Raw genomic sequence first — 15,202 nt, 5'->3', positions numbered from 1 at the left:
CTGACCTTTTTTGTTACTGAGCAGGTCTGTCTCATTTCAGACAGTTTGCTGGTTCACACAGGTGTGAGGACCCTGGGGAGGGGAGTAGGGGCTGTGGCGGGTTTTGGATGGTTATAAGAAAGCTATACCATTTAAAGCTACACCAGAGACCGGATAGGGACTTAAGTGCATTGAACATTTTTTTCCTTTGCTGTTGACCCTATGTACAGTTATGAAGCCATATTAGATTTATAGCAGCTTTAAGTTGTATTAGATACTTTGCTTTCCATACTATTGTTATAAAGTTTGTTTATTCTCTTATAAAAAATTCATTTATTAAAAACAAATCCTTTGTGACAGACAGCCCAGGGGCACCCGGGATGGAAACTCAAGCAAGTGTGGTCGGTCCCTGGGCCTGGAGAGCTGTCGGGTTTACCCACAAGTCGCAGAGGATGAGACCCCACCAGTAGGGCGGGGCTCCTTCTCAGCCCGCCCCGCTCTTACGCATGCTGACTACCTGTCCGGTGGGACTCACTCGCTGCCCTGTCTCCACAGTGCTGCTCACGGCCGTGAACTGTTACAGCGTGAAGGCTGCCACTCGGGTCCAGGATGCCTTCGCCGCCGCCAAACTCCTAGCGCTGGCTTTGATCATTCTGCTGGGTTTCATCCAGATTGGCAAGAGTGAGTATATAGCCCCTGGGTCCTGACAGCCATGCTGTGAGGCCCTGCTGTGCCTGGGGCGACGCGGGAGTCCCTCCTTCTGAATGCCCCCGGCCCTCAGATCCGCCATGCTCTGACATGTCCCCCGTCACCTGCTCTGCGTCCTCACCCTAAACAGGGGGTCTACCCCTTCGAATGCCCCCAGCCCTCAGGTCTAGCATGCTGGCATGAGCTGGGTTACACCGTCCCAGGAGAGGCACTGACATTGAGTCAGACTGTGCATCATTCCAGCGTGGCGGAGGGTGGGTGTGGGTGGGATGCTGACATGGGGGGTCGCGGAGAGAGCTTAGCACTGTGCCTGACACATCGTGAGCATGGCAGAGAGGAGCTGTTGCTAGTTTTGTCTCTCATGGGGGTAGATCTTACACATAGGCACATACATAGATCGTAGGTGCCCAATTGTAGCTGCCCCTCCAAAGGGAGAATGTAAAACAGCCTGGACCTCAGCAGGGCCCTTCTGCCCACGGATGCCCCCACCCACCAGTGTCCACATGCTGACCTCACCCCCATGACCAGCACTTTGCCCTATCACGTGGGTCGCCCACACCCCACATGGTGTTTGGTGGCAGTGCATCCTTTCACGAGTGGGCCCTGTTCCTTGTGAATGTGCTGTGATTTGCTTATTCTCTGGGCAGGGATGGGGTGGACCCTGCGTTTCTGGCCACAATGGAAAGTGCTGTCAGGAATACTCTTGGAGGTGTCTCTTGGTGAACAGTACTGATTTTCCCAGGAAGGGGTGGACAGCAGGCCCAGGGTAGGCATTGGCTTGGATTCCGCAGATGAGCGATCCTACAGTGGCTGGTCCAAGGCAGGGTCTGAGAGCGCCTTTAGAAGAGGTCACCACACAGCAAGCTCCCCAAAGTCCCGTAGGGTGGGGACAGGTGGGACACAGGGGCCTCACTCGATGTCTGAGTGCTGTTAGAAAGCTGGGACCATAGAAACCAGCCCCTATGTCCCCCAGCTCACCAGGGCCACCGCTGGCCTGATGCAGCTGGTCCTGGAGGCAGCTCAGAACTCTCTCACTGGGAGAGCCAGGATTCAGGTCGCTTCCACAGTCTCGTGCAGGCACAGGGGCTGCATGCTCCTCTCATGTCAGCTCTCCTCCACTGCGAAGCCCCATGCAGGTAGCAGCTATCGTCATAACCCACCCTCTTCTTGTACTTTGGGACTGGCTAGCTGTGACTTGTGTGGATGGTAAACCCCTAATGGCCCCATACCTGTGTCCTTGGGGCTTCTGCCTGTGACACCCAGAAATCTATCCTTGCAGTTCTGGACTCTCCTGCTCCCCCTAGCCCTCTCTGGCCACATGGAGCACCACACTTTGCAGGAATCTGGCGTCCACCGACCATGGGACTGTGCAGGGAGGATGCTTATGATTCAGGAGAATTGGGGGTGTACTTGGGGCTGCAGTGGCTGCCACAGCTCCTGCCTCTGCCGGTCCTCTCTTAGGGTAGAGAGAAGCCCACCATTCTTGTGTAAGCTGACCTGGTAAAGCGGAAGCAAGAATCTAGATAATCCAGGCAGACCATCTTTACTAGATACATTAATATGTACCAAGCCTTTAGTATGGCACCTGGCACCTAGTAAGAACCCCGCTCCCGTAGCCATAATCGTCATCATCATTGAAGGGAACGTTGCACCTGATTTGCAGTCACTGTCTATGGAAGGGAGCCCAGGTCACTGCTTCAGGAGCTGGACTTCCTGTTGGGAGTGTGCATCTGACCAGTGGTGTCAGGTCAACCCTGGAAGTCCTTGTAGCCCACCAGGCAGGGCTGGGGTGAGCCAGAATCTGTCTTTAATCCCTGGCCTCGTGGAGAGCTCATGGGTTAGGACTGATGGGTGAACAAAATCCATCCTACACCCACCAGCCGGGAAGTGGGTCATCTGATGGAAGCCTTGCTTGTGAAGGCATTTGCTTGGCTGGTCTGATGAGATATAGGAAGATGAGGAATGTCGCAGGGGGAACCTGACTTTTGTAAAAACAAATTTCAGTGGGGATAGCAAAGAGCTTTTGTTCGACTTGAATCTATAATGTGTTTATAATTCTGTTACTGTTGAAAACATCCTCCCCCAAAAAACAGTTCCTTTTTGAACTCAGGATATAGTGCAACGTCTGCAAAATTCCTGTCTCCTGTTATTCTTGAAGAGATTTATTTTGTTCCCAGATGAATGCCTTCCTTTAGAGCACAGACACATTGTTGAAACGTTGACCACATTCTCCCACCACAGTTATCTGACTCTGTTTCCCTCTTGGGCAGCCTGCCCGACCCCCGTGGATCCCCAGGGCGATGGCTGGTGGGAGGACTGGATCCTTCCGCAGGGGCTGAGCTTCGTGTGCCGAGTGGCCTCTGGCCGTCCTGTGTCCGGAGAATGAGACCTGCTGCCTGGCACGCTGGCCCAGGCGCCGTCTCCGTCCTTTACCCTGGGGGACCACACCACCCAGCGATGAGGCAGTTTTCCTCCTCAGCTCTCCGGGCCCGAGGCTGCAGAAGGGGCTTAGGAGGCCCAAGTTCAAGTCCAGCTGGCCACTCGTCAGCCACCAAGCCTCTGTTGACCTCGCTTCCTCATTGCAATGAGACCCATGCGCAGTCCTACCCTTGTTCTTTACCAGAACTTTCTGAGGCTCCCAGTGCGGCTCCGGGCAGAGACCCAATGAAGACATGGCCCTGCCGTCCAGAGCTGGTGCTGTGGTGCAGGACGTCGACATGAACAGGAACATTGTAGACGGGCTGACGGGGCTCCAGCCCAGACCAGGAAGGCCCTTCTGAGGGCGGGAGGGGAGGGCTGGATGAAGGCACAGAGTTTAGTGTGACAAAGGGACTGCTCTGCCGGGCCCCAGGGCTGAGATCTTGGGTGTGGCAGGAGCTCAGGCTGCTCCTGTGGCTGGGAGTCCGGGGCGCCGAGGCAGCGGGGCATGCGGGGCCTGGTGGGTGCCATCCGAGGTGTCTGGATTCACTCCCAGCTTTCTCAGAAGGGAAAATTGAGCTCAGGTGGGCATTTCAGATCTGGGTGGTCAGAGCAGCCATCGCAGGAAGTGTGGATAGTGGCAGCTTGGCTGGGGGAAGCCACAGAGAGAAGCAGGCGGACGTGGTAGGCAGAGAACACTTTGCAACTCAGGATGATCTCCCCAGCTGCCTCCACCTGCTTTTGTTCTTTTTGTGTTGGCCTCTTACCTGTGACACCCTGCAGGGTCCACAACCCCAAGGTCAGGCTATTCCCAAAGCTGAGCAGCATTTCCATGGCCAGAGAGTGGGAGTGAGGTGTGGAAGGCTTGTCCCTTATACCCAGGTCCCTCCTGGAGGCCTCACAATGGGACTCTTGTGATTTTGCTTGGGCTGCGGCATCCGGTGGGAGAACAACTCGTGTCTCCTTGAGCAGTTGCAGAGTGGATTGCATAGTTGTGCAGATATAAAAGATTCCACAAAAACGCTTTCTTTCCATTCCATGTTGCATCCGAGCAGGACGCCCTCCACTCGGAGGTCGTGGGAGTAGATGTCCCCTGCACCCAGGCCCAGGCTCCAGCCCCTTGTCCTCTCTGGCAGCTCACACGAGCTTGCCCAGTTGCTGGGATGTTGTCCCCAAGATCCAGATCGGGTGTGGTTAGCACCGGGAGCGGAGGCACTTAGACTCCTCGTTGATTACCCCCTGTGACCAGCATTGTCCGAAAGGGATGGGGGGGATGGGAGACTCGAGGAAGCAATGAGAGATGCCCCCAGCCGGAAGGGGCAGCCTTGCAGTGGGGAAGGCCCAGGCAAGCCTCTAAATGACAGTGTGCTCCCAGGGCTAGCGACTGATCTGAGTCACTTTAGAGTTGGCATTTGGTTCTTAGGTTAATGGACCCCCGAGACTTAGAGAAGCAGTGGCCTGTACTGTCCCACATAGCAGTGTCAGTCACCCCACAGGGCGCCGTGTGCGGGGATGTGAGCTCCCCTGGGGGAAACCCCAAGAACAGTGTTGGGCTTCATGGGGGAGGTGATGGGAACGGCCCCTGCAAACAGGCCAGGCAGCCCGAGAGCCCAGGCACGGGCAGGGTGGAGTCCCTTGTCCTGGGAGGCGTCTGGGTCTTGAGGACGCCTTTCCTTGGGTAGGTCCCTTTGAATCATGGAACCTTGGTTTCCTAGTCCATGAAATGGTGACACTAGCAGCCTCAGGACTGTTGGGCTATCTGTCTGGCTGTCATGAAGTGTTGCCAGGCACCTCAGTAGCCTGTAAAATGGACTGTCCTTCCTTTGCAAGGAAGAGATTGGCATATCAAGCGCTCCCAGGCCTGGCCTTCCCCTTAGGAAAGACTTGAAGTTGCCTGTGACAGCCCATCTCAGAGGGGATCAGCATTAGGCCGGGACAGCAGGACGCTGTACCTTGGGGTTGGAGCACAGGACTGGAATTCAGCTCTCTGTACCAGTCACCCATGCCCCAGGAGACAGGGATGGGGCCCTGGGCCCCTCCCCACCAAGGGCCAGTCTACTCCTCTGGAATGCCCATGTGGCAGTCACGCAGCAGACATGGGAGCCCCTCGGCTGCTGTGGAAGAACTTGTGGCAATGAAGCCATGATCAAGGGAAGGTTGGTTGTTTTTCCTGTGGGTGTTCTTTGATAATTTTTAATCGAGTCCTTCCATCGGGCCTGCACGGCTCCATGCTAATTCAGCATCCAGAATCATAACAGATTTGCAGTCACATGCTTTGTGTGCTGCCCTCCGGGATGAAATCAAAGGCCCGGAAGTTGGGCTTTTCCCCACTGCCACCCTCGGCTCACTGTGCCCTGGGCCGTCAGCTGCACCGACAGAGCAGTGGGGGCCAGAGCTGCAGCACGAATGGTGGTGCATCCCCAAAGCCCTGTGCTGGCATGGTTAGTTCTCAGGGGTCTCTTGCAGCCTGTGCAGTGGGGATGGGTCCTTTCCAACTAGGATTTGAGGCTTAAAGCTGATGGTGAGGCTAAGGGGCCGGCTCTGCCAGGATTTTAAAAGACTACACCACGGACAGATGGTGGCTGTGGCGAATAAGCACTGTCCTCCCCTCAGCCTCCCCCAAACCCAGATTCCTGCCACATCACCGTTCCCAGACATCAGACAGGGCCAGAGTAGAGCAGGCACTGGACCCAGGCACTCAGACCAGGATGGGGACACAGATGGGAAAATGGGAGCCCCAGTGAGTCGGCCATGGAATGCACCCCCCACCCCAGGGGTGCTGGGTCTCTGTTCTGTCTCTCTGAGCCCTCTATGGCACACAAAGCAGACCAACCCGATGGGACTCCGAGCCCCCAAGGCTCCCTGGCGTGGTCAGCCCACTTGACAGAGCATGAACCTGAGGCCAAGCACCTGCTTGGTTGGCTTGTGATTGTGGAACAGGATCCGAGGCCACGGCTGTTCCACGTCCTGACCGTGTCTGTGAGGTACAGAATGGACACCAGGGAGGCCTGGCCCACATGGAACGAGGCCCGGTTGGTCCCTTGTTTGCAGGGAGTGCCTGGGGCTGTCGTAGTAAAGGACACAGACTGGGGGTCTTAAAACAGCATTTATCCTCATAGTTCCAGAGGCCAGAAGTTGAAGATCAGGACCCTTCTTCCCCGGGCCCCCCAATTCCCGAAACCTGCAGAGGAGGGTCCTTCCTTGCCTCTTGCAGCTTCGGGTGGTCCCTTGGCTCGTGGCGTCATCACTCATTTCGGCCCTGCGTCCTTACGTGGCCTCTCCCTGGGTCTCTGGGTCTCTCATTTTCTGTGTCTTTTAATGATACTTTCATGGGATTTAGAGTCCACCCAGATCCATGGTCTCATCTCGAGTTCCTTACCTTAATAACATCTACAGAAAGCCTTTTCCAAATCAGGTCACAATCTGAGGTTCCAAGTGGACATGAACTTTGGGAGACCTTGTTCAGTGTACTCCCTGATGTAAATGGTCATCACGTAAAACCCCAGAGGGTTAAAGGGGGAGGTGGAAGGCTGAAGGTTCCAGTGGTGGCCGCTCCCCTAGTTTGAGGACTGACTTTCTCACAGTCCGCATCCTGTGTTCCAGTACTGGGAGGGGCTCCCGTGGGCTGGCTGAGCCCTCACCCTCTTCAGGCTGTCACAGGAGGAAAAGCACCAGGTAGGGGGCCTGGTCAGCCCTGATTGTCTGAAATTTTCTCTAGCTGCCTCCCACTGACAGCCATCTCCAGATTGGGGATGTTGACAGGCTGCGTGTGGGTTTCCCAGGGCCCAGGCAAAGCCCCGCTGAACATTTGACCAGGCCTTCCCCAACACACAGAGGCAGGACAGAGGGTGAGGTCTCGGGGGATGCAGGGGTCATGGGGAGCTCTTTGTCCTCTGATTCCAGAGCCAGAGGGCTGGTACATCCCCCAGGCGGGAAGAAGGACTGATCTTGGTCCTGTCCCTATATGCATGTGGCCGCTGGGCACCCTCCCAGGCTTTTTCTGTTGGCGAGGAGGCTTCTCTGAGGGTGGGAGCACCCCGCCCTGGGTCCGTGGTTCCCATGGCTGTGTCGGCATGACACAGGAATTTGGGCTGGTTTGCCTTGAAATTAAGGGCCTCTGGGGCCTTTTGAATGCTCCCACCCCAATTATTCTGGTTCGCAAGAGGATCCCAGCAGGCAGGAAGCAGGCATTGCCTGGCTCCCAAGGCAACCTATGACACTGTAACTTGCCAAAGGGTCCAGTTGTGTGTTAGCTGGGTGTTAGCTTTCTCATTCCTGACAACCCTCCCAGGAGGTACTGCTAGTGGCTGCATTTTAGGCCAAGGAAGTCAGACTGAAGGTGCAGGGGCTTTGGGGTGGGGCTCGCCCGAGGCCGCACCTAGGTGGAATGCAAGTTAGAGCTGGCTTTGAGGTTGCAGAAAAGCCCTAGAGAAGGAGTGGTAGCACAGGGAACCCCACAGTGTGACAGTAGCCATCAGCATCATACTGTGGGATCCTGGGGTTCTCACACTCTCGCCCCTGGTCCCTGTGGGAGGTCCTACTGCTCTTGTTCAGTCATGGTCACTTTCTTACCTGCCTTCCTGGTGGATGGGGACCCCATGAGGCTAGAGCTCGTGTGGGGAACTGTAAAGTCGTTCGTCTGTGTCGGCCTGTGCCTGAAACTGTATGTTGCAACAAGAATGGTGCCCCAGTTTGGACTCCGTGGGAGAGAGGACCGGGAACAGTTAGGGGATCTGCCATCTGCTCTCTAGAGCCGGGTCTCAATCTGCAGGATGTCGAGTGGCACACCTGGTGTTCCACTAGAGGACCCCACTGCAGTGTGACAACACCTATATCCCCAGACGTCGCTGTATGTGCCCTGGTTGCTGGGGTTGGTAGGTGGTTGAGAATCCTGTGTGGAGTCAGAGTCTGCCCTCCTCCTGGGAAAGTACCCTGTCTCCTGTCTCACCTCCATGGTGGCCTCTGGGTGTGGAGCAGTGGCTGATACACAATAAATGGAGCTGTGGCTTCCTTGCTTGCTTTCTGTTGCCCTGGAAATGGGCAGGCGGCCTTGCCACCAGCTCTCCACCCCTCCTATCGCCCCCCTGCTGTAAGGGCTCCATCCACGGCAGGAGACAAGCGCAAGCAGAGCCACCGCCCCTGAGCAGTCCCCCGGAGCTCCTTCAGGCTATGCCAGCCCTGTGGGGGCGGGGCCATGCGCTGTGCAGACAGCGGACCTGGAGTCTGCTCTATGGCGCCCATCTAGAGGGGGTAGCGCACTCAGCCAGCATTTGGTCAGGTGCCCAGAAGAGCTGTGGGTCTCCAAACGGGGCCAGCATCCAGCACAGTCAGGCCGAGCAAACCCAAGAGCTCTGCCGTGGGCAGACGTGTGTGCCGGCTGCTCTCAAGCATTTTACTCTCAGGTCGCTTTCTCTGTCCTGGTCCTCAGTGGGCCACACTGTGCTTGTGAGAGACTGGAAACAGTGAGGTGACAGGGCAGGGGGACAGCTCAGGGGAACCTGCAGTGGTTTGACTGGGTCCCAAAGCGGCTGAATCCTACCTAGACTGAGCTTTGCCTGCCCTCCCCTACTGCGTTCCGCCACCCCACCTCACCCCACCCTGTGCCAGGAGAGAGGTGGGAGGTCTACCAGCTGTGCTCAGGGTTGCAGGGTCTAAGGGGTTGCTGTCCCTCTGTGCTCTTGGACGTCTGCTTTCCTCCAAGGCACTTGGGGACTAAGACCCTGGACAACTCAGGGAGGTCCCGGCAGGAGGGCTCGGTCACACCTGTCCTAGGAATAGAAGCCCCATGAGCTGGTTAGGAGGGGGGGGGGCCTGGCCAAGTTCCCAGGAACAGCTCAGTGAGATGCTTCCACCTATGTTGGTCAGAGCAGCTAGTATTTACCTGGGGTTTCAGAGGCTGCAAAATCACGCTGTAAATCCTAGGAAATACCATTCAATGGCAGGAATTGTGTCTCCAGCATGACTGGCTCAGGTGGTGATTTGCATTTACATGTCAGAACTCTTAGCTGGTGATTTCTTGATGAAAGCCTTGAAGCCACCCAGGCCTCAGACCTGAAAAACCTCAGGCTCTTACCCCACAGTCCCAGGCTATATAGTTCAAGCCTTGAATTTTATGCTCAGCAAGAGCAGTAATCATCCCCCTGCTTAGCAGTGTCTCTAACCTACGTGCGTGCGTGCATGCTTGCACACACACCATGTCACTAATTCAGGATCCTGCTTGAGGTGGGAGCCAGTTTTCACAACTGCACCAAAGTCCGTTTCCCAGCATATGGGAAATGAAATCCAATCTGAATAATACACAGGAGATATAAAAGTATATCCTAATAGGAAAATGTGGGCAGATTAATGTGAAAATGACAAATTCAAGACAAGTCTGCATTACTTGTAAGGAACCTTTATCATGAAAGGCCTTTTAAAGTTCCAGGAGTAATTGTAAGAGCCTGATCTGGCAGCATCCTGAGGCAGGGGAGAGTGGATATGTGACCTTTTGGAGATCTGGGCTAGCAGGAGCAGCCCTGGGCAACTCTTCCAGACTCTAGGAGCCCCTGTGGCATCCTGGGGTGGCATGGCCTCGTGCTCATGCATACAGTACCCAGAGGTGAGACCCATCAGAGGCATTCATAGGGCTACCCTCACAACCCTAGACCAGCTGCATGCCAGCAAGTCCCCACACCCCTGGGCAGGTGTCTTGACTCCCAGTTTCTCTGACTGTAGGACAGCTGCTTCTCTACCCTACCCACAGCAGAAGTATGTGGGTAAGGCCCTGAGTCAGGCAGGACTCAGCTGATGTAAAGGAATGTACATTCTAGAACATTCCACAGGGGCAGCTGGGAGGGAACGCAGATGGTCTCTGAGTGCTCTTCTGAGGTGCTGTTGAAGAGTGCACTGTCCTGAGCCGGCTTTCAGCACTGCCCCCACCCCACCCTGCTGACCACCCTATGACCAGGCAGTCCTTGGACTGGGCCTCCGAGACATCATGTGCAGGGGACGCGTGGGATGAGGTGCCAACTACCCTGGAGCCTGTTCTGGTCACAAGACCATGGCCTCATGGGCGGGGTGGGGGTGGCTCGTGGCTTCCGTGTCCATTCCCCAGCTCAGGCAGGCGATCAAAGGCCCGAGCACTCCTGCAGGGTTAGGATAAAAAAGCTCCCTGACAGAATCCAGGGTCCAGGATAAGACAGACCCCCAAACGGGGGCTGGGGCCTCCCTCCCTCACTGTGGGACCACAGGAAACCCGGTGCTGCCTTTGAAGTGCAGGCTTCGATTAGGTAAAATGATAGGTTTAATGTTTCTTTGCAAACCTCCTCACATACCGTCACCCTGTCCTGTTCCCAGGGTAACTGAGGCTGTCACCCTCTTGGAAGGCATGGACTCCCTTGGGGACCTTGGGCTCCCATGGGGTCCTCTGTCCCTGTCTCCCTAGAGCCTGCTAACCCACTGGCCATGGATGACATTGACGCGTGTAGCAGCCCTGGGGCCACAGTAGGACCTCAGCAGCAGCTTTTCAGCAGGATGGGGGCACAGACCCTTGCATCCAGAGCCACAGGATTCATTTAGAAATGATCCCCAAACAAACAGTTCACACTTGACCAATAGCTCAACTCTCCCCTCCAGCTGTCAGGCGGGCAGGAGGTGACCAGGAGTCCCCATTTCCTCCCATTGCCTTTGTTCTTGTTTGAGTCCTTTGTCCTGAAAGCAACCACCTGTGAGGTGCATGTCTGTGCCACATCCACCCCCGGGGAACCAGGGGAGCCAGGAACTAAAAACCCAGGGCCAGGTGACCCTCATCAGTGGAGAGCAGAGAGGCAGCCAACCTAGCCCTTGGCCTATGTCTGTTGGCACTGGCTGGTGGGCTGGCCCCTCCTCCTAACATGAGTTTTTCAAGGCCTGGGTGTTTCTGGACCATTTTACAGGTGACGTAACAGCCTAAAAAAGGGCCAGGAACTATCCTAGTAGCCAGGGACCTTTCTGAGATGCTGACATTTCACAGTGTCTACTGCACGGGTCCGAATGGTAGCCCCCAAAACACATGTCCAGCTGAACCTGACAATGTGCCCTTATTTGGAAAAAGGGTCTCAGATATTATCAAAGTAAGGATTAGGGCGGGTCATAAATCCAACGAGCATCCTTATAAGAGACAGAAGAGGAGACACAGGGAGGCCATGTGAGGAAGGAGGTGGAGACTGGAGTGATGCAGCCACAAGCCAAGGATGCCTGGAGCCCCCAGGAGCTGGAAGGACCAGGATGGTCCCTCCCCTAGAGCCTCCGGAGGGAGCGTGCCCCTATCACCTCTGATTTCAGACTTTTGGCCTCCAGAACTAGAAGAGAAGAAACCTCTTGTGTGAGCCCCCAGTCTGTGGTCATCCATTAGGGCAGCCCCAGGACACTCACATGTGGACCTTGCTGAGCCGTGACACAGATCAGATGGGCTTGTCTGCCGACAGGCTCCGAAACAAAGAGACTACAATGTCACTGAATGTTGGGTCCTGCCCATTGCAGGTGGAACTGGTCAGCAGAGAAGCAGACTGAGCTGTCCACACCCCCACCCATTATGTCCAAGAGCCCAGTGCGTTGTCCATATAGATTAAGGACCAAGGCTGACGTGCCCCCGACCCCCCAGGGACACCTGCCCGGAAGGCACTCACATTGCACCGTCCCCAAAACTCTAGTAAAAGAGTTTCCTAGAGTCACGGCTCCATCAGCTCATACCGTCCTCTCATTCAGCTCAGTTTCTCAGGCGCTGCTGTGTTCCAGGGACAGGTCTAAGTCATTTTCAGGCCATTTCGTGCTCACAGCAGCTGCGAGGAGATGGCATTCAGAGACCCATCGCACATGCAAGTGGCCTCGGATAGGCTTAGCGGCTCTCAGTTCTCCAGGCACTGAGGGCTAGAGTGAAGCTCAAACCCAGGTCCCCCTGACCTGAGGCTCACATCGCAGGGTCTCGCATGCGGCTGACACTCAGAATGGCCAAGGGTCCGCAGAGCTGCTGTCCCCTCTCAGGTGGACCAGGAGCCCCTTAGAGGCCACATTCCTCCAGGTCACGGCACTATCATGCTCACCTTGCCTGCGCTCCCAGCCCCAGGTTAAGTCTGGGGAATGTAAGTGTCGGTGGCTTAGCAGGTGCATTTAATTTGTCACAGTGGAAAGCCTTCACCCCAGCATTTTTGCGCGTTACTGAATTTTGCTCCAGGAACATTCCAGAACATGTGGTGTGACCTCTGTGCAGGGCTCTCTAACCCAACATTCCTTTCTGTCTGTTTGGCCTTTGCCAGGTGATGTGACCAATCTGGATCCCAAGTACTCGTTCGAAGGCACCAAGCTGGACGTGGGGAACATTGTGTTGGCGTTGTACAGCGGTCTCTTTGCCTACGGGGGTTGGTAAGGTCCAGCATGTCTGGGACCCTGGGCCTTGGGACACACAGGCCAGGCCCTAAGGTGGCCAGAAACTTGAATCTCTCGGCCACCCATGGGCAGTTTTAGAGAGTGGCAAGAAACCAACCCTCTCAAGGCTGCTCCGAGCCCCACGCATCCAAAAAAAAGAAAAAAAAGCACAGAAAGGATGCCCCAGGAGCCCTCAGTGCTTTTTCTCTGTTGTGTCTTGGCCCCTGAGAAGGCGACCCTGTAGATAGACCTTTGCTGATGGGCATGAAGCATTTGGGCTCAAAAGGCTGAGCCTAGTGCTTCCCAGCCTTTCTCCACCAGGAGCAGAATGCTTGCCTGCAGTCCCCCTGTACTTCCTGTCCCCGTGGGTCCCCCACTGTGACGCCTCTCTGAGACCAGACTATACTAGGCCAGGAGAATGGCTGACACATGGTGGGTGGGTGGGTGGGGAATGTTAAAAGGCAGATGAGGGAGAGGCTAGGGCTTATTGAGGGGACTAGGCCTTTTGGCATCGTTTTCCCGAGGGAATAGGACTGTGCCCTTCCCTCTAACTGCACACTAGAGGGGGTCCAGTGGTGGGTGGGGTGTCTCCTCTCCATGGGCCCAAAGCAGCCAGCAGGGGCTCCGCCGTAGAATCTGTGTTCTTTTTTCCCCTAATGACTTTGGGAGGAATGTATAATTAAACTCTGCTCTCTAAATTCTAGGAATTACTTGAATTTTGTCACAGAGGAGATGATCAATCCTTACAGGTACGTGTGTGCACAGAGATACTTCTTTTTATTATTTTAATATGGACGAAGGAACAAGCCTGGTTTTGCCTAAGAGCCCAGCCTCAGATGGAAGCAGTGCAGGGCCTTTCAGGAGGGGCCTTGAGGTTAGGAACACGCTGGGGTGGAGGGGTGCTGATTTGTGGCCTCCAGTCAGCTGCATGGTAGCTGTGTGACCTTGAACAAGACTCCCGCTCAGAATGAGCGAGAGCACCCATTTCACAGATTGGGAGCGGAGGCCGGCGGGTCGAGTCACTAGCCAGGTTCACACAGCTACCGAGCCCCAGGTGCCAGCTTCCAGCTGGTGACCGATGCTAGTGACAGTTTTGCCACTCACCACCTTCCCCACAACACAATGGGATTCAGGACCAGGCCTCCTGTGTTGGAAAGCCATCAGGACTGGTTCTGTCCGGGACCGTACTTTGATGACGTGGCCTCTCATTTCTCCTAGAAACCTGCCCCTGGCCATCATCATCTCCCTCCCCATCGTCACCCTGGTGTATGTGTTGACGAACCTGGCCTACTTCACCACATTGTCCCCAGAGCAGATGCTGACATCGGAGGCCGTGGCCGTGGTAAGACACTACCTGCCAGCATCCACCCAGGTCACTGAGAGGCTGAGGCCGGCCCCGCCACCTCTGAGCCCATGTCATGGAGCAGACCAGGCCCCTCGTCTGCAAACCGCGCTCTTGCTCAGAGGGGTTGAGCTGTGCTCTGCCAAGCCTGTCGGAAAGTGCGGGTGCTGGTTCTCAACCCTCGCTCTGCATGAGAATCACAGCGGGCTTTAAAAGGGCTGATTCTCAGGCCACACCCTGAGACAGCTTTAAATCAGCATGTCTGTGGTGGTCTCGGCGTCAGTCATTTTTAATGCTGAGTACAGAGGGCATGAGTCCATTACGGTGACGCGGAAGGCCCAATCCCGGAGAATGAGGTCTGCAGCCCAGAGTGCATTGATGTCGGGCTGGGCAGCTGTCTCCTATCTGCTGCCTGAATACATCCTGAGCCACCTCTGCTGAGCATTCTGCACACGGGGTTCAGAAGAGGGAGAGCAGTGTCCCCAGGCCCCACAGTGGCAGCAGGCTGAGTGCCTTTGCAGCTTCCCAAGCCAAGCAGAGTGGGGCCCCACGCAGAACCAGCAGGCTTTTGAATGCCCTGTGGGGATCCCATAGGCTCACTTCCCGCAGTGTCCTCACCAGCAACTTCAGCAGGTGAGGGTCGGCACCCACCCCTTCTCCTTTCTGAGTAAAGACTCACTGAGCCCTACTGTGGGGCAGGCACTGGGGACCCAGCCAGAGACAGAGCAGCGTTCCCTCGCAGGACAGACATGTGCGAGGGGAGAAAGACCAGGCACTTGGTCCTCCTGGTGTAATGCCAGCGTGTGGGGATGGGGAGTGAGGCACGGGCGCTGTTCTAAAGACGGCTCTGTCCCTGAACAGCCTCCCCCAAATCCAGACCCCGAGGGGTCACTCACGTGCAGAAGCCTTGTGAGGAGGCGATGCAGACACGTGAGCCAGGGCTGGGCCGTGAGGACAGCTCACGGTCCAGGTGGAGAAGTTGGGGCTGCATGTTGGGTGTCGTGGGGCACAGGGACTCAAGCTCGGCTTCTGTCTAGGACTTCGGGAATTATCACCTGGGCGTCATGTCCTGGATCATCCCCGTCTTCGTGGGCCTGTCCTGTTTCGGCTCCGTCAACGGGTCCCTCTTCACGTCCTCCAGGTGAGCCCACCCAGAGCCGCCCTCCCACCCTCGGGCTCTGCAGGAGCTGGGGCAGCACCAGGAGGGAGGCTGAGCTGCAGGGGCAGCGCTACACACCGCTTTTTTTTTTTATATATTTTTTTTTATAGGTTTTTATTGGGGAATTGGGAGAAGGGGAACAGACAAGTTGCTGTCCTTTTGTTCTTCAGTCTAGTTGTGGAGGACGTTGCTTCACTGGCCCAAGTTGGCACCAT

At 55.9% G+C, this 15,202-nt stretch overlaps 1 protein-coding gene across 1 annotated transcript in view; it reads left to right on the top strand.

Moving 5' to 3' along the window:
• Positions 1 to 15,202, top strand: part of SLC7A5 (solute carrier family 7 member 5) — a 44,362-nt gene that overhangs the window by 19,579 nt on the left and 9,581 nt on the right. The window contains exons 2-6 of the mRNA XM_019635196.1: positions 535 to 660; positions 12,378 to 12,483; positions 13,191 to 13,235; positions 13,705 to 13,828; positions 14,866 to 14,969. Of these exons, the coding sequence (XP_019490741.1) occupies positions 535 to 660; positions 12,378 to 12,483; positions 13,191 to 13,235; positions 13,705 to 13,828; positions 14,866 to 14,969 (505 nt within the window). The remainder of the gene's footprint in view (positions 1 to 534; positions 661 to 12,377; positions 12,484 to 13,190; positions 13,236 to 13,704; positions 13,829 to 14,865; positions 14,970 to 15,202) is intronic.

This window comes from Hipposideros armiger, unplaced genomic scaffold (assembly GCF_001890085.2).
Source record: "Hipposideros armiger isolate ML-2016 unplaced genomic scaffold, ASM189008v1 scaffold_19, whole genome shotgun sequence".
NCBI classification, from domain to species: domain Eukaryota; kingdom Metazoa; phylum Chordata; class Mammalia; order Chiroptera; family Hipposideridae; genus Hipposideros; species Hipposideros armiger.
The sequence above is the reverse complement of the archived record's forward strand: the minus strand, read 5'-3'. Positions and strand labels throughout refer to the sequence as shown.